Consider the following 21,329-nt stretch of genomic DNA (forward strand, 5'->3'; position numbering starts at 1 on the left):
TTCGTCATGATTAGATTGAGATTCAACTGTTTGGCTGGAGAACCAAGGGAGTAACCTTGCAGCCTTCTCTGGTGTCACATCCGGAGGCACACAGTGCCCGCCCCTGAGCAGTGGTGGTGACTTCAATCACATTGTTCAGATGGTGTCCATTTTCTCCACTTCGTTCTTTTCTTTTGTAGTTGATGAGTGTTTATGGTGAGATACAGCAGCGCTGTTTGTTGCTTTTTTTGTTTTCATTTTAAAAATATTTATTGAACACTTATGGATTGAATACTAAAACCAAACCTGTTGCCGTTGAGTTTCCAACTCATAGCGACCCTGTAGACAGAGCAGAACTGCCCCATAGGGTTTCCAAGGAGTGGCTGGTGGATTCGAACTGCCAGTCTTTTGGTGAGCAGCCAAATGCTTAACCACTGCGCCACCAGGGCTCCATGGATTGAATGACTTCCTGCCAAAACATGTTAAAATCCTGTGACTGTGACCCTATTTGGAAATAAAAGAGATTTTCTTTATGGCAGTAGGGTGGTTCCTGAACCTAATTCCTTCTGAGAGCAGTAGTTTTCTTAATGGCAGAAAGCAGAAATCACCTGCCTGTCTATAAAAAAGGAATAGATTTTTTTAAATGAGTATATGTATACAGAGGAATATTTTACAGCAGAGAAAAATGAAAGAATTACAACTGCACGTAACAACACAGTTCAAGCTCAGGAATAAAATGGCAAAAATAAATACATCGAGAATGATTCCACTTGTCTAAAGTTTTAAAATATGCAAAAGTACACAATATATTCTCTAAGAATGCAAACAATAGTCTTGTCTCATACAATCACATGGGATAAAGCTATAAAGAAAAGAGAATGATGAAGAGAAACTTTCAATAGTGGTTTCCTGTGAGGTGGAAGGAAGAGTGTGGACTTGGTAGAGAGTCACACCAGGGAGAAGGAGGGTTGAGGAGGTGGAGAGTGGATATGAGAATGTTCATTGTATCATTTTTTACGCCATACATATCTTTAAAATATCATTTTGTATTTACTGGTTATTTTTTAAACAATTTTAAGAAAAATAAGTTGCAACGGTTATAATGAAGAAAATAAAGCAAGTGGATGGGATAGGGTGGGGGAAGGGTGCATGAGAAGATGACACCTGAGCAGTGACCTGAATGTGGAGAGAGCAGAGCTGGGAGGTGGTAGGGAGAGTTTACCTGGTTCCGTGGAGCCTCTGCCTTGGAAATGCACAGTGACTATTTGGCTTGCAGCTTGTTATCCTTAAGGTTTGTTATTGTTAGCTGTAGTCAAGTTGATCCCTTACTCAGACCAGAGATCCACAGAGTTTCCACTGACCGATTGTCGGAAGTATGTTGAAACCTGTTTAGCGTCATAGCAACATACAAACCACCACTGACGGACAGGAGGTGGCTGTGCATGAGGTACTCCGGCCAGAAGTGGAACTCAGGTCTCCCACAGGGAAGGCAAGAACTCAGCCAGCGAGCCACCAGCGCCCCCCTACCACGTACAAAGCATTATTCTCAGTCCGCTGTGATTAACAAAGTTGAATGAATGAAGCAGCATAAACCTAGAAAGGGAGATTAGGCATCTATTTAAATAACTCAGAATTTTTAACTGTCTTCTGGAGTGCCAAAATGAAGCAGAAGGCCACTTTAAGACACATGCAAAGAACTGTTGCTTTTCTACAAAAAGCAAACCCATCTAAGAGGTAGAATGAGCCGACAATTTGATTGTGGTTGTGTAATATGGCGTAATAAATTGTCTAAATTTGTGAGGGATGAGAATCAAGATCAGCACAAAGCTGGTTCCTTTGTGGCATCTGGCCTCTGCTGTCAGGGGCTCTACCATTAGGCTATCTGCCACCAGCTCTCTGCTGTGAAGCCATTCTATCACCAACTGGCTCAGCTCACAGCCAGTGGAGCAGCTTGCTCAGCTCTCAGTTGCTGTCTGCTGTCAGACCTCTCTGCCATCAGCTCTCTTTTGTCGGCCTCTCCACGGTTAACAGGCCCAGCTCATAGCTATTGTAGCTCATTTGGGACCACTCATCTCCCACGTGGCTCGGCTTCTCTGCCAGCCCAGCTCTTCGCCAGCATCTCTCTCAACCAAGAGGCCTTTAAAGCGTCTGTGTTTCAGCCGTTTATATAAGGCAACCCTCGCGACCAGAGTTCAACCAATCCTCACTTACTGAAGTCTTGTTAATTACCAGAACAAAATATCAAACCATCAAGTTGTTTATAGTTTACCCAGGAAATGCCAGTCAACCCTGAGAATCCCCTGGGCAAAAGTAACAAACCCTCTGGAGGAGAAAACAACCAGAGAGCCTCTCCTTCCTCCAAATTTCTTCTCCAAAGAACTAGGGCAAAGGTAACAACTCCTCAGGTATTAAAAACCAAAACCCCAATGCCGTCGGGTCAACTCTGACTATGGCAACCCTACAGGACAGAGTAGAACTGCCGCCTAAGGTTGCCAAGGAGTGGACTGTTGGGTTAGCAGCCATAGCTCTTAACCACTATGCCACCAGGGTTTTCCTCTCAGAGCTTAGGGGGTAAAAAAAAATCTCCCAAGCTGTTTTTCCAAAGAACTAAGGCAAAAGACCACATAAAGGAATGTATTGCACCACAGGTTGATTGCAAGAATGCTTCGAATTCCTCCCGTCTTCATAGCCATGCCGCTTTGCAATGTGACTTTGCAGCTTCACTATCAAGAGGTGGAGTCAATTTCTCTGGATCTGGGTTTGGCTACGTGACTTGCTCTCTTAGTTATCTGGTGTGGCTCTAACAGAAATACCACAAGTGGATGGCTTTAACAAACAGCAGTTTATTCTCTCGCAGGCTAGAAGTCCAAATTTAGGATGCCACATCCAGGGGAAGGCTTGCTGCTGTCTCTGTCGGCTCTGGGGGAAGGTCCTTGTTATGAGTCTTCCCTCGGTTTAGGAGCTTCTCAGCATGGGAACCCTGAGTCCAAAGGACATGCTCTGCTACTGGTTCTTCTTTCTTGGTGGTATGATGTCCCTCTCTCTCTCTCTCTGCTCACATCTCAAAAGAGATTGACTCAAGACACAACCTAATCATGTAAATTGAGTCCTGCTTCATTAACATAACTGCCTCTAATCCTGCCTCACTAACATCATTAAAAAAACCAAACCAAATCTGTTGCTGTCAAGTCAATTCCTACTCATAGCAACCTTCTGGACAGAGTAGAACTGCCCCATAGGGTTTCCAAGGAGTGGCTGGTGGATTAAAACTGCTGACATTTTGGTTTCTAGCTGGAGTTCTTAACCACTGCGCCAGCAGGGTTCCCATTAACATCATAGAGGTTAGGATTTACAACACATATGATAATCACATCAGATCACAAAATGCAGGACAGCCACAATACTGGGAATCATGGCCTAGCCACGTTGACACACATTTTGGGAGGACATAGTTCAATCTATAATATTTGCTTTGGCCAATGAGACAGTAGCAAATGCCCCATTGTACACTGGGGCTTGCCCTCTGGTGGCACTTGGAACCCTGTCTCCACATGACTGAGCCTAGGCTAGCCTGCTGAAGGATGAGAGATACATGGTCTAATTGACTCTGCATCACTCTTACCAACTGCCAGTTGTGTGAGTGAGATCATCTAGCTGCGAAACAACTCACAAGCTGTCTGCGGGTGCATGGGAGGTCCAGTAGAGCCCAAACCAGAAGAACCACCTAGCTGACCTACAGAATCCTGAGCTCAATAAATAAGTGTTGTTGATCTCTAAGTTTTGGGGTTGTTTGTTACATAGCAGTAGCTAACTGATAGGTTGACCAACAGCTGGAGATGGACAACTCCTTTTTTTCTTACAATCTGGCCCCTTCTCTTGCCCTTGAAGTCAATTTGAATCAACATGATGGGGTTGATGGGAAGAGACTATCATCTCTGGCCTCTGCTGAAATGTCATCCTGTCCTGGTTGGTCACATCTGAGGAGTCATCCCTCATTACCTGTGGTGAAGCCCCTGCAGGTCCATCAGCTCTATATGGCACTTCAGGCAACTCTACTTTGACACTGGGATTTGGGAACCCTCTGGGACCTACATGGATCCTACGCTTCCTCCACATATCACAAGCCAGTGTATCAGCCCTGTGATGGTTAAGGTTGTGTGTCAACTTGGCTGAGCCAGGATTCTTAGTGGTTTGGCAGTTATGATGTAGTTTGGCAGTTGTATAATGATGTAATCACCTCCATAATGAGATCTGATATAATGTGATCACCTCCATGATGAGATCTGTTGTGAGCAGCCAGTCAGTTGAAAGGGAGTTTCCTTGGGGGTGTGGCCTGCATCCAATATAGGTGGACTTTCTGGCAAGGCTCAGGGGTTTTGCTCACTCTGGATCCTGCAGCTGGCTCCTGTTCATCAGACCTCCAGTTCTTGGGACTTGAGCTAGCAGCTTACCTGCCATCTTACCTGCTGATCTTGGGATTTGTAGGCTTCCACAGCCTGTGAGCCGGAGGTCTCCTATCTGACCTTCCGATCTTGGATTCGCTAGCACCTGCCGCTATGTGAGTCAGGAGAAGTTTCCAGCCTGACCTAAAGACTTGGGATGTTCCAGCCTCTACAACCACATGAGCCATTTCCTTTATATAAATTGATCTCTCTATATATTTATATGCTGCACTGGTTTTACTTCTCTAGAGAACCCAGCTGAAGCCCCCACACCAGATGGCTATGAAGGAGGAGAAATGAAAGGTACAAGGGACTGAAGGAAGGCCAGTGTGACTAGAGCTGGGCAAAGTGGGTATGGGACTGCAAAGGTTAAATGTAACTGCCTTCAAGGAGCAAGGTTGTAGTGGGCAGTGTAGGTGGAGGGAACAGTTGCTTTCCATTGTAATTCAACACAATTTGTAAAAGAAAGTGAAACTAGACATTGTCTAGCATGGCTGATCCCTGCTTATGGGGCTGTTCAGTAAGGTCTGGAAACTTGAGTCAGCCTCATCAGAGCTGTGTCTGAGGGTGTCTCCTCACTAGAGGAGACAGTGTTACCCCCTTGCACAAAAACCGAAACAAGCATTACCATTGAGTCAGATGACTTTAATTATAAATTCTCTTTCATATCACGAATGTATTCATTCTTTCAATACACTGTTTGGCATCTACCTTATACCGGCTCCTGCCCTTGGTGCTGGAATGCAAAGATGAGTCAGACATCCTTGCCCACAAGGAGCAACCAGTTAAGTAGAGGAAATAAGCCCTTTTTTTTTTTTTTTTAATTTGTTACACAAACCTATAGTGAACCACCGTGTGCCAGGCACTGTGTTAGAAAAATATCAACTCTGACCTCAGGGACCTCAGAGTCAGGAGAAGACAGATCAATAAACCAATTACCATACCATCGAGGAAGCTGGGACAGAGATGTGGACAGAGTACTGAGTGGACCCCAAAGAAAGAAAAGGCAAGAGATTTTTGGCAGAGGGAGCAATACGTGCAAAGGTTCAGTTGAGGGCGAGGTGGGGTTAGAGCCCAAAAACAGTGGAGGAGACCTTGGAAGTGATCCCCAGAAGAAAGACTAGGTCCTGAATGAAAACCCAGAACTTAAAGAGCAAGTCAAGAAAGGTAAGTGTCATAAGTTAGATGTAGATAGAACACTGTGGAAATTTCTGAAAGGAAAGAAATTCAGGTACTGCAATCATTGATTACTTCATCAAGAAAGAGGCATTAAACCTGGGGTTTGAAATGGGGATCAGTCATGGACCTGTGGACCTAAAAGAAAAATCTAAGAGAATGTTCCCAAATCCTTAGAGTCAAGAAAAGGATAGAGAAAATGGTGGGCTCCAGAGCAGTTTCATTATGCTGAGCAAATAATTATGTCATCCTGGGCCCCTGGGAACCCTGGGGGCACAGCAGTTAAGCGTTTGACACTTAACTGGTGGTGTTGGTCAGCAGTTCAAATCTACCAGCCACTCCTTAGAAACCCTCTGGGGCAGTTCTGCCCTGTCCTATAGGGTCACTATTAGTTGACTTGACAGCAGTGGGTTTGGTTTGATTTTGGGCTGCCTAGAAAACAGCGCCTGAGGCAAGGATGAAATGCTAATGATTTGGAGCTACAATTCCAAATTGTGAGACAGTGAGAGTCAGAGGAAAGGGACACGAGGCAGGAAAGGATGGGAAGCAATGCAAGTTCCATGGTGCCATGCTGGCGACTGCGTCACGGACAGCCTAGAAGACATATAGCCAATTTCTTGGCAGGGGCACCCCCTAGACCACATGGGCTGTCTCTGGAGGCTGAATCAGACCTTTGAGTAATTAATCCGAGTGAGCAGAGGGAAGTTATATACTGGCTCCGTCCCACCTCTGGTCTCCCACTGTACTAAGTTCGCTCAGCGGGGAAGTTAACGCGTCTGCAGGGCTAGGTTGCATCACTCAGCCTCTTTGGCAGCCACTCCGGAAGTGTGGTGCTTCAATCCAGCAGGCCCAGAGGTGTCCAGAGGAGCCAGAAACTCCACATGGTTGACTTCGGGTTGGCAGATGCGCTGCAGGGTTGCCTGAAAGGAAGCAGGCAGCCTAGGGTTCAGAAGGCAGATAAGGCTGAGAAAATCCGAGAAGTCACCTAAGATGTGTTTGATACAGCGGTCCTAGAGGTGATCAAATGATCGCTGGAACTCTCTGACTCAGAACTTGCAAAGCTAAACCCCTCTTGGGGCCTGCAGGTCGTGTCAAAAAGCGAAGTGAACGAGACAGAGATTGTTGTGAACTGGAGGGCTACCCACCCTGTGTAAAGACTGTCCCACACGGAGCTTCTGTTAAAGGTGATGGAAAAATTTGGGAACAGTTAATGGTGATCGTTGAACAGCGTGATGTAATGAATGTCATTGAACTGTACGTGTGAAGATTGCAGAAATGGAAAATGTTTTGTCACCTCTGTATTTACCACAATACACAAACAACAAATAATGTCCCAATGGGTATCTCTGAGCCATCATTACCCATAGGACTGTGAGCCTCATGTCGCTAGACCTTCTGATCCTTGAGGAGAGGCTGGCAATCCAGATTATTATGTAAAATCCCCTGATTGAATGTTGACAGCTACATTTGATTGAAGACACTGGGGGGCCAAGACGGTGAGTGCTGAGTCAAATGAGCCTCTGGCCACATCTAGTTGTGATCCTCCAGCTGACTAGAAAGCTGGTGTCATCAGTCAGAGAGGAAGTGAGCCACAACTTCTGCAGATGTGGCTAAAAAACAGCGAGGGTGGGCTAAATCTAGGGGGCCCAGATGAAGAAAAAACCAGCCTTGGTGTTGGATCAAACATCAAAGGAACAAAGCCGTGCAAAGACGCAGCTGAGAGGCACAGAGGAAGCAAGGGCCCTTGACAGATAGGAGAGCAATAGGAATGACAGCAGAGAATGCTTGAAACAAAGTCGTTAAGTTTTTTTCTTTCCTTGGGACTGATCTCTCGTGGGGCATTTTATATTTTCAGAGGTCTCAAACTTCCTGAAAGGGCAAAATGGGGACAAAGACATCCTAAGACTCGTGACTGCCACATAGCATGGTCTAGTTCCTGAAATCCAGCTGCTTGTATTGGGAACTTGGAGAAACTGCTGGTGGCTTCTTTACAATTTTGTTTTTATTGTTTTGTAACGGTGCTTATCAGCTGGTTGCAAAACCTAATGCCAGGACTCAGGTTCTCTGTACTATCTGTATCGGAAAACGTAAAGATAGGTGAGAATGACGAAGAATTGCTGCACAGCAGAATTGTCCACATCTGTACTCCAGAGACCTCGGGTTTTTTTTTTCCCCCAGTAACCTTCTAAATTGATATAATTTCAAACTTAAAAAAAAAATCACAAGAATAGTACAACAGATTTCTGTATACCTTTTACTTAATGAGCCCTGGTGGCATAGTGGTTAAGAGCGTGGCTGCTAACCAGAAGGTTGGCAGTTTGAATCCACCAGCTGCTCCTCGGAAACCCTATGGGGGGTCAGTTCTACTCCATCCTTTAGGGTCATTACGAGTGGGAATCCACTCGACGGCAGTGGGTTTTGGGGTTTCCTTAATTGTTAACTTTTTGCCTCTTTGCTTTAACATTTGCTCTCAACATATGTATGTAACATAGATGTATATTGTATATAATATGTAACTGTGTATGTACATGTACACATACTATGTTTTCTGAATCATTTGAGAGTAAGTTGCAGACGTTATGCCTCTTTAACCCTGAGTATTTCAGTGTGTATTTCCTAAGAGCATAACTACAGTATAATTATCAAAACTAGGAAATCTAATATTGATACAATATTATCTTCTAACCCACAGTCTATACTCAACTTTTGTTCACTGTCCCAAAAATGTCTTTTACAGCTATTTTTCCCTTGATCTAAGGTCAAATCCAGGATCATGCATTGCACTTAGTTGTCCTATCTCTTTAGTGGAACCCAAACCAAACCAGTTGCCATTGGGTCGATTCTGACTCATGCGATCCCCTGGGTGTCAGAGTAGAGTCATGCTCCATAGGGTTTTGAATGGCTGATTTTTCAGAAGTAGATCACCAGGCCTTCCTTCCGAGGCATCTCTAGGTGGGCTGAAACCTCCAACCTTTTGGTTAGCAGCCAAGTGCATTAACAGTCTACACCACCCCGGCAGCCCCTCTTTAATGGAGACCTTGGTTTTTCCTTGCCTTTAACACGTGGCACTGAACTCTCCTGAGACCTAAAACCTATGCCAAATTACAAGCATTTTAATGGATTTTTTAAAATATTCTAAATGTAAATTTCGATAAAAATTTACACTGAAATATAGGTCAAAACTGGAACTTGAAATTCACTAACTAGAAAGCTCTTTTCGGGCCATAGGGAACATGGATCAATCAAACGGGTTGAGACTGCTTTTTAACTTCCGCTCAGAGCCCTGTTTTGACAGCAAAGCCAAGTTTTCGTCTGTTTTCCTGGGCTGTGCATCTCTCTCCCTTCCTTGTTCTTATGTTACTGTTGCGGCCTGTGTAGTCCTCAAACTAGCTTTGGTGAAGCTTCAGTTTTGTTGCTTTGACATAGTTTTTTTTTTTTAATTGTCACTGAAAACATACACAGCAGAACATACACCAATTCAACAATTTCTACACACACAATTCAGTGACACTGATTATATTCTTCAAATTGTTCAATCATTCTCACCCTCCTTTTCCAAATTGTTCTTCCCGTTAACATAAACTCATTGCCCCCAGATCTTCCTATCTAACCTTTCAAGTTGCTATTGTCAGTTTGATCCCATATAGATGATTCTTTAAAAGAGCACAATGCTCAAGGCAGACATTCCTTATTAATTAAGCTAAACACCAAAACCAAATCAAACCCACTGCTGTTGAGTCGATTCCGACTTCTAGTGGCCCTATAGGATAGAGGAGAACTGTCCCATAGGGTTTCCAAGGCTGTAAATCTTCACAGAAGCAGACTGCCACAACTTTCTCCCTCAGAGCAGCTGGTGGGTTTGAACCCCTAACCTTTCAGTTAGCAGCTGAGCGCCTTAACCACTGCACCACCAGGGCTCCATTTTGTAAAGATTACAGCCTGGAAAACCCTATAGGGCAGTTCTACTCTGTCACACGGGGCCACTATAAGTGGAAATCTACTTGATAACACTTAACAACATTTATAAACCTCCCCCAAAAAACCGTTGCTGTCAAGTGGATTCCCACTTATAGCAACCCTATAGGACACAGTAGAACGGCCCCATAGGGTTTCCAAAGTGCGGCTGGTGGATTCGAACTGCCGACCTTTTGGTGAGCAGCTGAGCTCCTAACCACTGTACCACCAAGGCTCCACAACAACATTTATACAGTACATAAAAGTTTTTTTTTTTGAACACCAAAGTGCAAACTAAGTTTGTTGTTGTTTGTTATGGATTGAATTGTATCCTCTAAAAATGTGTGTCAGCTTGGCTAGGCCATGATTCCCAGTATTGTGTGGTTGTCCTCTGTTTTGTGATCTGATGTGATTGTCCTATGTGTTGTAAATCCTAACCTCCATCATGTTAATGAAGCAGGATTAGAGGCAGTTATGTTAATGAGGCAGGACTCAATCTGCAGGATTAGGATTGTATGTTCAGTCAATCTCTTTTGAGATATAAGAGAGAATTGAGCAGAGCAGAGCAAGAAGAGCAGGAGCGGAGCGTGTCCTTTGGACCCAGGGTCCCTGCGCTGAGACCACGCTCCTAGAGCAGGGGAAGATTGATGACAAGGATCTTCCCCCAGAGCTGACAGAGACAGAAAACCTTCCCCTGAAACTGGCACCCTGAATTCGGACTTCTGGCCTCCTAGACTGTGAGAGAATAAATTTCTGTTTGTTAAAGCCACCCGCTTGTGGTATTTCTGTCATAGCAGCACTAGATAATTAAGACATCGTTTTTTAAAAAAACTTTTCAAATGTAAAACAAAACTTACAAAAACCCACACAAAAATAAATGACTCAATGAGTTATTTTATGATGAACTCCCTCCAGTTCAAGAAACAGCACCTCCATGGGTTTCTTCCTGATCTCTGCTTCTCCCAGTATAAACAAACATACATACACATATATATAATATAAATGTTTTGCTTAAATATATACACAGCTGATCTCCCTAAAGGCTCCTCCCTCCGAAAGTTTCTTTTTAAGCCGAGATTTACAGTGACTGGAAGGCAGGATTTTCAGAGAGTGGGGAGAACCAGCCAGGAAAAACCTAGCTTTTAACTTCAGACTCGGCTCTGGTGGTAACCAGTGGTTGTTGGACAAGCCTTGGTTCTCTCTAGTGTAAAGAGGGATAATACTATTTTATCCTCATTTGACAGGTCTGCCTGCACACAGGGATGTTGAGAGGTTCAAGTGCAAAATGGAAAGGTAGAAGGTGTTTCTGCTCATATCCCTCAACACAGAATAAACCTTCTGCAGACCCTGGTGATTTGGGGCCTCGCATTGGGGCTGATTTTGCCACAGGTGAACCACACCTCTAAATTAATCAGTAGCCTAAAGCACTAGGTTTGTAAAAGTACAAATTAAAATACAGGTTTCTGGATCCCATCCTGAGGAACCCTGGTGGTGCAGTGGTTAGGCGCTCACACCGAAAGGTTGGTGATTCGAACCCACCAGCCCCTCTGCAGGAGTCTGCTTCTAAAGATGATAGCTTGGAAACCTTATGGGGCCTTTCTACGCTGTCCTATAGGGTCACTATGAGTCAGACTCAACCGGAACGGGTTTGGTTTTGGTTTGGACTCCATCCCCGGAGTTTCTTATGGAGTTTCTAGGGAGGGGTCTCAGCATTTGCATTTCTAACAAGTTCCTTATACTGCTGATACAGTTGGTCCCGGGACCACACTTTGAGTTTAGAGTTTCCCGGAGAGCTGCCTTTGCTGGGCTAGGATTCTATCTAGTCCACTTAGATTTCCATTGACCTGGAGTGATTCCGACTCACAGCGACCCTATAGGACAGAGTAGAACTGTCCCCTAGGGTTTCCAAGGCTGTCATCTTTACAGGAGCAAACTGCCACATAGACTTTGAGGCTCTCATTTCCACCTTCTGTCCTCACAAGGCACCCAGGGAGCAAGGAGACCTTTGTCCACGCCCAGCCCCCGAGCGGGTTATCAAGCTGCTAACGAAGGGGCCGTTGGATTGCCGTTCCAAAGGGCCCCCTCCGCCTGGCAGACGGCGGTAAAATCCAGATAGCACCTCCGTGCCTTGGAGTCACGCGGCCGCCGATGGCCTCCGGGCTCGCGCTGCCTGCCAGCCTCCACCCCGGATCTGCGCTGTGCTGCCGTGGGCGGTCGCAGGGCGGGGCTGGCGGCCCGGCAGTCGCCAGGCGGCGGGTCCTCAGTCAGCTGACGCCGAGCTGCTGGCCGGGGTGCCCACTGCGAGCCCGGAGGTCGGAGGGTGAACATGTCGGGGTTCCTCGTTCACACGCTCTCTCTGCTGCTGATGCCCCTGCTGCTGGGCTCGGCGCGCGGCTTGCATGTGAGTCTGTGGGCCCCGCGCGCGAGGACTCACTGGTAGGGGACCTGCTGGCGGGGCCGACTGGGGCTGCGGCCGCCCGGGGTCCCACAGGGCGGGGGGTATGGGACCCCCGAGGCACCCCCGGCAGGCAGGCAAGCAAGCAGCTGGCGGGGCGCAGGCAGAGGACCGGATCTCCCGCCAGGGGCGCGCCGTGCGTCCTTCCCGGTAGCTCCGTCGCCCGTGATTCCGCCTCGGCCGCCCTTTGGCTCGGACCCACCTTTCCCTCGGTGGAGCAAGGGACTTGAGATAAGGTGCACCCCAAACCTTTCCAGCTTTGAAGTTTGCCGGGAGGGGGAATTACAAGTTGCGCGCGTTCTGGAGGACGCCTCGGCTCTGGTTTGGGGCGCCCTCCCCTGTCCACTTGGCGCTCTGCGGAGCGCTCCGGAAGGGGAAGAACGGGGTCAGGAGAGGACCCTGCACTGGGAGCGCTGAGTTACTTTCCTCTGGGGTGTGCTCCATTTGCAGACATGTCTTTCTCGCTCATCCCTGTCGCCTGCGGTTTGACTTGGATTTCTCGTCTCACTCCTGTGCCCCTTTCCTTCTGGGCTTGGGGGTCCAGGTCGAGAGTGGGCAGGGCTCAGGCTGCAGGGGCCCCAGCGTTGATGGCGGGATGTCTGGCGGGGCGAGTAGGTGAGGTGTGGGGGCGCGCATGTTTGCGTGGAGAGAGGAAAGACAGCTTCAGGCCACCGGTCCTTGCAGGACGTACCGGCAGCGACGGGGAGGGGCTCCGAAGGGCTGCCGGGAGAGGTCAGCATCACACCCTGGAGAGGAGGATGGGTGGTTCCGCTCTGCAGGCTCAGCGAACAAACCTGGGCTCTTCCAGAGTTGGGTGGGCTGAGTCTGGGGCAGTTTTTAGGTAGAAGCTGGTGGAATTTGAGTCCATTGTAGATAACACCTTTTGATAAAAGCCTTTCAGTAAGGTGCCTAGGGCAGAGAAAAGTCATACATTTACCTAAAACCAAGGTTAAAATTTTAACTATTTCGAAAACAGCTCTGAAAATGTGTTCATTTTGAGAAAAACCAAAACCCATTGCCGTCGAGTTGATTCCGTCTCCTAGCGACCCTATTGGACAGGGTAGAACTGCTCAATAGGGTTTCTAAGGAGCGGCTGGTGGATTTGAACTGCCAGCCTTTTGGTTAACTGCCAAACGCTTAACCACTGCGCCACCAGCGCCCCAATGTCCCTATAGATCACCTCAAATTGAGTATTTGCAACCTCTCCTTGTTCCTCTCTGGGGTACCCCAGCCACACTTTCTTGTGGAGGTGTCTTATCTGGGAGGCTTGGAGAAGCCCTAGGTTCAGCTGAGAACCCAAGTGAGGGTGGAATTGGGAAACCAAGTTATGGAGAACCGTGGCAGGGTCATCGGAGAAAGGCAGATCTTAGCCAGTATCTGGGGGAGGGCAGAGGGAGTAGAAAGAGGGATTTAGGGATGAGGAGGAGTGGGCGGACAGGGCAACCCCCTTGGTGATAGTTGCACATTAACACTGGGGAATGTCATTTAGTAGGTGGGTGCCCTGTGGCTGCCATGTCCAGAGTCCACGCAGGGAGGCTGGCTGCTTCCCAGGACTTCTTACATCAGGTGTCCAGGTCTTCCTTGTGGGCTGAGAGCTGAAGGAAGAGATCTGTGGGTCTGGGCTAACTTTCCATTATTTCCTTGTTTACATTTATTTAGGACAGGGTTCTCCAGCTTTAACCCATATGAGAAATTAAAAAAATATATTTGTTAATTCATTTAAAAACTAGCGAGTCTGTTACGTGTTAGTAGGAACCCTGGTGGCACAGTGGTTAAGAGCTCGGCTGCTAACCAAAAGGTCAGCAGTTCGAATCTACCAGCCACTCCTTGGAAACTCTGTGCGGCAGTTCTACTCTGTCCTATAGGGTCGCTATGAGTTGGAATCGACTCGACAGCAATGGGTTTGGTTTTTTTTTTTTTTTAACATGTTAATAAAATTAGCATTTTTATGAAAAATAACTATTTCCCCCTAAATTTTAGGGCAAAGAGTGGCATTGTTTTACATTTTGCAGATCTCTTTAATGTCTGTCATAATAGATGACAGTAGGATTCCCATATCTGCTTCTGCATTCAGTCTGTGACTATATCACGTGTCATGTAGCCGGTGGAAAAGTCCACTGTACACCCACGAGAGAAGGAGAATGGAAGAGGAAGTAATGGCTTAGTGTTATTTGAGAATAGTTTTGACTTCATGAACCTCCCTAAAAGGGCCTTGGGGACCCCCAGGGGTCCCTGGGCCATACTTTGACAACTGCTGATTTTGAATCATTTTCTAATTGTAGGAAAAAAACTCAGCCCTGCCAACATGCCCTTGGTCACAAGCCTGGTCTGAGTGATGATTTGTGATGGAGCTGCGTGGCTTTGTGGGGGGAAAAATCTTAAACATACAGAAAACTGTAGGTAAGAAAATGAAAACCACCTAGCATACCACAATCGTGTGCGTTTGTATGTTAATAATAAAGTATAGCAACTGACTGGTATTTGAGTGGCTTGGATTCAAGGCGGGTTGGGAAGACCTAAGTGGCCTTCAGGTTTTGAATGGGGACGAGAGCTCTCTAATATCCCACAAAGCTGATGCCGGTTCCTGGTTGCAGGCGGAGTTGACCTGGAAACCTCTCCTTGGCCACTGTCCTATCTAAGGACCTCACCTTCCAGAGCCCGCCTGAACAGAACTGGCGGGGGACCTTCCTAGGAGCAGAGAAAATGGCGACCTTCAGGCAGCTGTCCCTGGGCGTGAAGGCCGCCCTAGCTGCTGGTACTATCTTCACATTCATGATCATCTCCCGCTCCTATCTGGCAGGGAGCCTGGAGCTCAGGGCCTGGCGTTGGCTGTTCCGCCTGCAGCTTGCCCTGTTTGTCAACTCGCTTATGCTCATTGGGTCCCTCTACATCTGGCGTAGCACAGTGAGCAACCTCTGCCACTCCCCAGCTGCGGAGTCGGCCTGTTTTCAGCTTTGGAAGATGGCTGTTGTGACATTTCTGGCCCTGGCCCACTCCAGTTCCTTCACCATGCTCTTTTTAGTGGCCGAGGAGCCCTATCTCTTTTCCTTGGCAGCCTACTCCTGCCTGGGGGCGTACATCATCATGGTCTTCTTCCTCTGTATCCTCAGCGGCATGGAGCAGGCCTACCAGTTCTTGGCCTGGCGCAGTGGCAGGGTCGTCAGCAGCCTTGACCAGACAAGGAGGCTGGCGCTGAGGCCCGCCCTGGCAGTGACAGTGACCACCGTGCTTAGCGTGATCGGCTTCCTGAACGCTGCCCAGCCCCCAGCCGTGAAAACCGTGGAGGTGCCCATCCATCAGCTGCCTCCCACCATGAACAACCTCAAGATTGCACTCCTCTCAGACATCCACTTGGGCCCCACAGTGGGCAGGACCAAGATGGAGATGTTCGTGAGGATGGTGAATGTGCTGGAGCCAGACATCACGGTGATCGTGGGTGACCTGTCCGATTCGGAAGCATCGATCCTGCGGACGGCTGTGGCCCCCTTGGGCCAGCTTCGTTCACGCCTCGGCACCTACTTCGTCACTGGAAATCATGAGTACTACACGTTGGATGTCAGCAACTGGTTTGCACTGCTGGAATCCCTGCACGTTCGGCCCCTGCACAATGAGAACGTGAAGATTTCTGCAACAGGGGCCCAACATGGCGGTGGTGAAGATGGTGACTGGATCTGCTTGGCAGGGGTGGATGATATCGAAGCAGACGTCCTGCACTACTCTGGCCATGGCATGGACCTCGTCAAGGCCCTGGGAGGCTGCAGCCCAGACCACACCACCATCTTGCTCGCTCACCAGCCCCTGGCTGCCAAAAGAGCCCTGCAGGCGCGGCCAGATATTAATCTGATCCTTTCTGGGCACACGCACGCTGGGCAGATCTTCCCCTTGAACGTGGCGGCCTATCTCCTGAACCCCTTCTTTGCTGGTCTCTACCGTGTGGCCCAGACTACATTTGTGTACGTCAGCCCAGGCACGGCCTACTACGGGATACCCATGAGGTTGGGTAGCAGGGCAGAGATTACGGAGCTCATCCTGCAAAGGGCCCCCTGAGCACGGCCCTGCCCTTGCCCTTCACCCTGTCCTCCCCTTTTCAGAGTGGTATGCCTGCTTCACCCCTGCAGCCTCTCCTGCCCAGCCCTGCCAACATGCCCTTGGTCACAAGCCTGTTTTGAATAGTGATTTGCCGTGGAGCTGGTTGACTCTTTAGATGGCCGGCTGCCTTTCCATATGCTTGTGTGTGGCTACCATGGTCACATGTGTAAGAACGTGCATCTGTTTTCCAGATGGTGTGAAGTGAGGCCCTCCTTCTACGCACAGTTCACGGGAAAGAATCCAAACATGGGGTTGCTTTAGAGGGCTATCTCTAGAAAGCGGAGTAGGGAAGGAGCAGGCGCGTTTTCCTCTTGGTGTTTTTCAACCATCTTTAGAACTTAGCTTCCAGAATCATTGATCTGGAACTTTTCTGAGGAGGGAGCAGGCAAGATGGAGGCCCCTCTGGCTACTGGAGAATGATTACTTTTCGCCCTTGGCCCTGTCACAGTCACCTTTATTGAAGGCATCAGCAGAACCCGCTGGGATACAAGGCTCACCTCTACCTGGCTTTGGATGTTGCTGCTTCACTGTCTGAGCTCCTGGACCTTTGCGGGTGGGGGACGGTGGAAAGAAATAGAGCAGTGTGGTAGGTGATGATAATAATACTGCTGCTTAGGAATTCTGAGAGGTTTTTGCTTCCCTCATCTTGTTTTATACAACGCTTGGGTGAGGCAGAGCCCTGGTGGTGCAGTGGTTAAAGTGTTCGGCTGCCAACCAAAAGGTCCGTGGTTTGAACCCATCAGCCACTCCACAGGAGAAAGATGTGGCAGTCTGCTTCTGTAAAGATTTACAGCCTTGGACACCCTATGGGGGCAGTTCTACCCTGTCCTATAGGATCACTAATGAGTCAAAATCGACTCGAGGGCAGTGGGGTGGTTTTCTGGGTGGGTGAGGTAATTAGGGACCGGCTGCTTTCCCCCATTTAGAGGTGAGGACACCGAGGCACTGGCAACATGGCACGGTGAGGAGGAGATTCGGTGCCAGAAGCCAGATCTTCTACCTGCCACTAGAAGTGTTCTTCCCACCGCCTGAGGGTTACGTAGCTCTGTCTGTGACAGGTGCGTGCAGGATTCAAACATGCAAAGAGAATGAACAAGGGCCTAAAGAGCCTGACAGTCTTTCAAAATCATTTCCTTGAGGCTGATTTCAATTTACGTGTAACTGCATGAACTGGAGCCTGGAATGGAGTCAGCTCGTTTCTGTTCCGGGTGTCAGTTGTATCTGAAGAAGAGCTAGGGAACTGAAACCCCCTCCCCAGGTTTGAGTCTGAGTTTTTGTGAGAAGCCGGAGTTCACTCTTTGCCGTGGGGGAAGTCCAGGCTTGGGTGGGAGTGGCAGAGCTGTGTCTCAGGTAGGGGTTCCCTTCCACTAGGCCCCGCCTATGGAGTACTGGGACTGTCCTTCCTGATGGGTGGCTTCCAACCCACCTGTCTGACCCCTTAAGAGCTGACCTTGGACAATAAGGCCACCTCTGCTGGCCTCTCGACCCACAGAAGGACAGGCAGGAGTGACCATGTCCAGAGTCAACTCTACTTTTGTCAGCCCGCCCCTCAGGCCAGAGACAAGAGGCCCTTCAACCCTAGTGTGTCAAATACCCATACTGTTAGAAAGGGCCTCACTGAGAAGACTGAGGACCTGGGCCCAGTGTTGATTTTTTCGTGACTGGGAGTCTCTCCAACAGGAAACAAAGACACCTGCCAGGTGTCTCACCGGTCAGGCAGCGGTGGGCAAGTGACTTGACCTCACTGAGCCTCAGCTTTCCTCAGCCATAAAATGGGGATAATTGTATCTACCTCAAGATTGTTTCATTGGGAGGGTGTTCAGAGATGGTGCATGAGCTGCACGTGGCACAGTGAGCACAGTGAAGTACTCAAATGTTAGTTTTTAAATGTCACATTGGGGCTTGCTAAGGAATGGTTCTCTGCCAGTCTTGGGCATGGGAACCCAGAGAATGTGTGGAGCAGCCAATCTGGGGAACGAGTGGGCAGCTGCCACCTGCTGCCAGGCCCCGTGGATTTGTCACAGCAGCAAGTGCTGGGGTTTGCTCTCCTCTGCCTGTGAACATGACTCCTTGTGCACTCTCTGCCTGGCACTCTCTGTCTTCATTTTCCTTCTTGTCTTGGTGTATAATGGGGTACCTGGGGGATCCTGGAGAATAGCCCTTCTTGTTTCCTAGAAGCCAGGGTGTTTGATAGCGAGCCATCCAGTCAAGTTTAAAATGTATCTTTGAGCTGAGATTCTGGTTGTTTCCTTACGTTTTCCCGTCGTATTTAATTATCCTTATAGCCAGGAATATGTTTGGAGAGAAGGGACCAGGAAAAGGACCCCGCGAGCCTTTCGTTCAACACATTTTCAGATGAGACTGTAGGAGAGGTGCAGTGCCTTGCCCAGGCTGGCGGCCCAGCCCCGCAGTTGCCCTCGCTCCTTTCTCCACGGCACCACATGACACTTGCCACCCCTCTCTGCCTCTCGGGAAGGCTGCTCTTCCAAACGTTCTTACTTTTTTGTGATCCAACCCCGTTTTTTGGATCGTTCTTTTCTCTTTTGGATCGTTCAGTTCTCTTGTTTTCGATTTCACCAGACCGGGCATGTTAGGCAGGCCTTGTGCTCTTCGGTGGAGTGGGTAACGTTTGACTCACCTGATACACCGCTAATTTCATGGTTTCTTGACTTTGGATCATTCTCATCAGTAGCCTGAGCTTGATGAAATTAGCTTTCCTCAAATCTTATTTTTTTAAATCTTTTTTCCTTTCTTCTTCTTGAACGCCATCATTCTGTGGTCTTGTATGCCCTCCATTCCCTCTGAAGTCCTTGTTACACTGATTCCTCTTTGTTAACAGAAATAAAACAGGCCCATCCCATGTGCCCATGAAATAGTTGTCAACACTTCTCACACTTGCTTTGTATTCCCAGACCTGGTGGAAGTTTTCCCAGCAGAAATTTCTCCATTACTACCCAGATATGACCTGGTGGGAGCTTGGTATGGCACCCTTTATACCTCTGTTCTTTGTTCTTTACCCATTTACCTTCTTTGTTTTGTTTATGTGGTGGCTAGGGAGAGGTGGTGGGAATTACCAGTAACAGTTACTTGAAGCTCAGTAGTTCTTTCCATTTCATTTTTTTTCTTAATGTTAAATGAAGGTTAATGCTTCTTAAAAATTAAAAATAGCATGTATGTTGTTGTATGCCATCAAGTTGCATGATGCTATTGTTATAGTAGCAATAAATTAATCCTCCTGCCTATCCATTCCAAACATCCGTACATCCGTTTTTTTTTTTCCTTATTTTGATTTAAAGTTTATTATGGACATTTAAAAATATTCAAAAAGTAGAAAAGCATATTGAATCCCCGTGTACTCATCACCCACTTCAACAATTATGACCATTTTGCTGTTCTTTCTCATCTACCCCCGCCCCACATCCTTATTATTATTATTATTTTTGGTGGAGGAGGGGGCTGAAGTATATTAAGGCAAATCCTAGAAAACATATAATTTCACTCAAATGTTTCAGCATGTACTTTTTTTTAAAAGCATAGCTGTAATGCTTATCATTATCATATCCAATAAAATTTACAATAATTCTTTAATATCATCTAATATCCAGTAAGCATTCAGTTTTTCCTGATTGTCTCAATTATATCTTTTTATAATTCTTTTGTCTGAAACAAGATCTAAAAACAAGGTTGTTATATTGTGCCTGATACAGATCTTAAGTCTCTTTAAATCTGTAAAAATCACCTCCCCACCCCATCGTAGGTCATTTATTTGCTCATTACCTGGGACATATATCTTAGAATTTCCTACATTTTAGATTTGTGGTGGTGTTTAACATGTTCTTCTAGCCCTTGTATTTCCTATAAACTGGTAGTGCTAGAGACTGGATTAGATTCACACTGGACTTTTTTGGTAGGAAGACTTTGTGCTGAGTGCCTGCTGTTACATCCCACTGGGACTGGATCACTTTGCTTTCAGTGATGCTGAGATTGACCAATGGGCTCAAGTGTCTGTCAGCCTGATTCCTCCACTGTCAAGTCCTCATCATCTTTTCATCTAATGTTTTAGCATCCGTTGGTGATTGTGGCTGAGAGGCACTGCAAATTACAGATTTGTAAAAGCCTATCCATTCTTCTGCACTTACTAGCTGTGGTTCTTCTACAAACAATTTTCCTCATTAACTGGTTATTCTGTAAAAGTATGTAGAGTAAAGGCAAGCTAGATGCTTGATTCTTCCCATTTATTTGTAAGTTTTCAGAATAATGAATTCAGGCCTAGCAACCTCTAGGGATGATCAATAAGTTTTTCTTTCCTTTTTTTTTTTCGTGGTGGTGGTGAGTATTTTTATGAATTTGCATAGTTTACATGTCTGATGTGTTTCAGTCCATCAAAATCATGAATATTTTGATGCTGAAAGTAATCCTATCTTTGGCCATTTGGAGCCCCTTCAAATGGTCCATCTTGATGTGACTGTAATAGTTTTTGATAGTCTTAGACTTATCTTGTACATATTCTGTCCCAGACTTGGTTAAGTAATTCCATGTAGGAGGAGTCTTGGTTCTAACTTATAGTGAGAATATTTAGAGACTACAGTTAGAGGAGCCAATTGCTACGAACTAGTATCATCTCTAAGCTATTTCTGTGGATAGTACCAGGAAATAAATTTTTTTTTTTTTTCAGAAAGAGAAAAACAAATTTATTCTAGTATTTCCAATTCAAATGGAAGAGTACAAAGTTTTTACTTAACTTTGTTTGATTTTGTTTTTTTTCTCTTTTATACTGAATGCGTAACAACCTGATGTAATTACTTATTTACTCTATCCTACTACATATATTACCATTCAGAATAATAATACCAATATTATTAAGATTAGCTCTACTGGATGTAGTAGGTTTTTTTGTTTGTTTTTTTTTTTTAACTGAATACAGTTTAGGATTTATTTTTATCCTTAGGCTCACTCACTGCAATCAAAACGCTATTTCAAAGTCATTTGTAATAATTCTTTTATGTGTGGAAAGTTAAGTTTATTTGCTTTCAGTTTTTAAGATTTATTTTATATTGTTTAATTTAATTTAATTTCTTGAACTATGCACTTATTTTTTCTCTGAGATGAGGGGGAAGAATTCAGTCTGTAAATGTCCGTTGAGTCTGTGAGGGGTGGGGACTGGCACCAAACCATGTGCTTGTTTCTCATTCGTTCTGCCATTTTCCTTCCTCTTCATCTGTAATTTACACTCT

General features: G+C 46.6%; 2 protein-coding genes across 3 annotated transcripts in view; both read left to right on the forward strand.

Moving 5' to 3' along the window:
* Positions 1–11,822: 11,822 nt before the first annotated feature.
* The window catches only part of GLB1 (galactosidase beta 1), a 105,843-nt gene continuing 96,336 nt past the window's right edge, over positions 11,823–21,329 (forward strand). The window contains exon 1 of one of the 2 annotated variants that reach the window (XM_004377405.2): positions 11,823–11,952. In XM_004377405.2, the coding sequence (XP_004377462.2) occupies positions 11,878–11,952 (75 nt within the window). In that variant the 5' untranslated portion in view covers positions 11,823–11,877. Of the gene's footprint in view, positions 11,953–14,343; positions 14,407–21,329 lie in introns of those variants that run through there. The other variant, XM_023732243.1, reaches the window with a different exon arrangement.
* Positions 14,303–16,053, forward strand: TMPPE (transmembrane protein with metallophosphoesterase domain). The gene is made up of 2 exons (XM_004377345.2): positions 14,303–14,406; positions 14,601–16,053. Exon 2 carries the CDS (start codon positions 14,710–14,712, stop codon positions 16,051–16,053), a length of 1,344 nt encoding a protein of 447 aa, XP_004377402.1. The 5' UTR covers positions 14,303–14,406; positions 14,601–14,709.

Source organism: Trichechus manatus, unplaced genomic scaffold, assembly GCF_000243295.1.
Source record: "Trichechus manatus latirostris isolate Lorelei unplaced genomic scaffold, TriManLat1.0 scaffold00049, whole genome shotgun sequence".
NCBI lineage: Eukaryota > Metazoa > Chordata > Mammalia > Sirenia > Trichechidae > Trichechus > Trichechus manatus.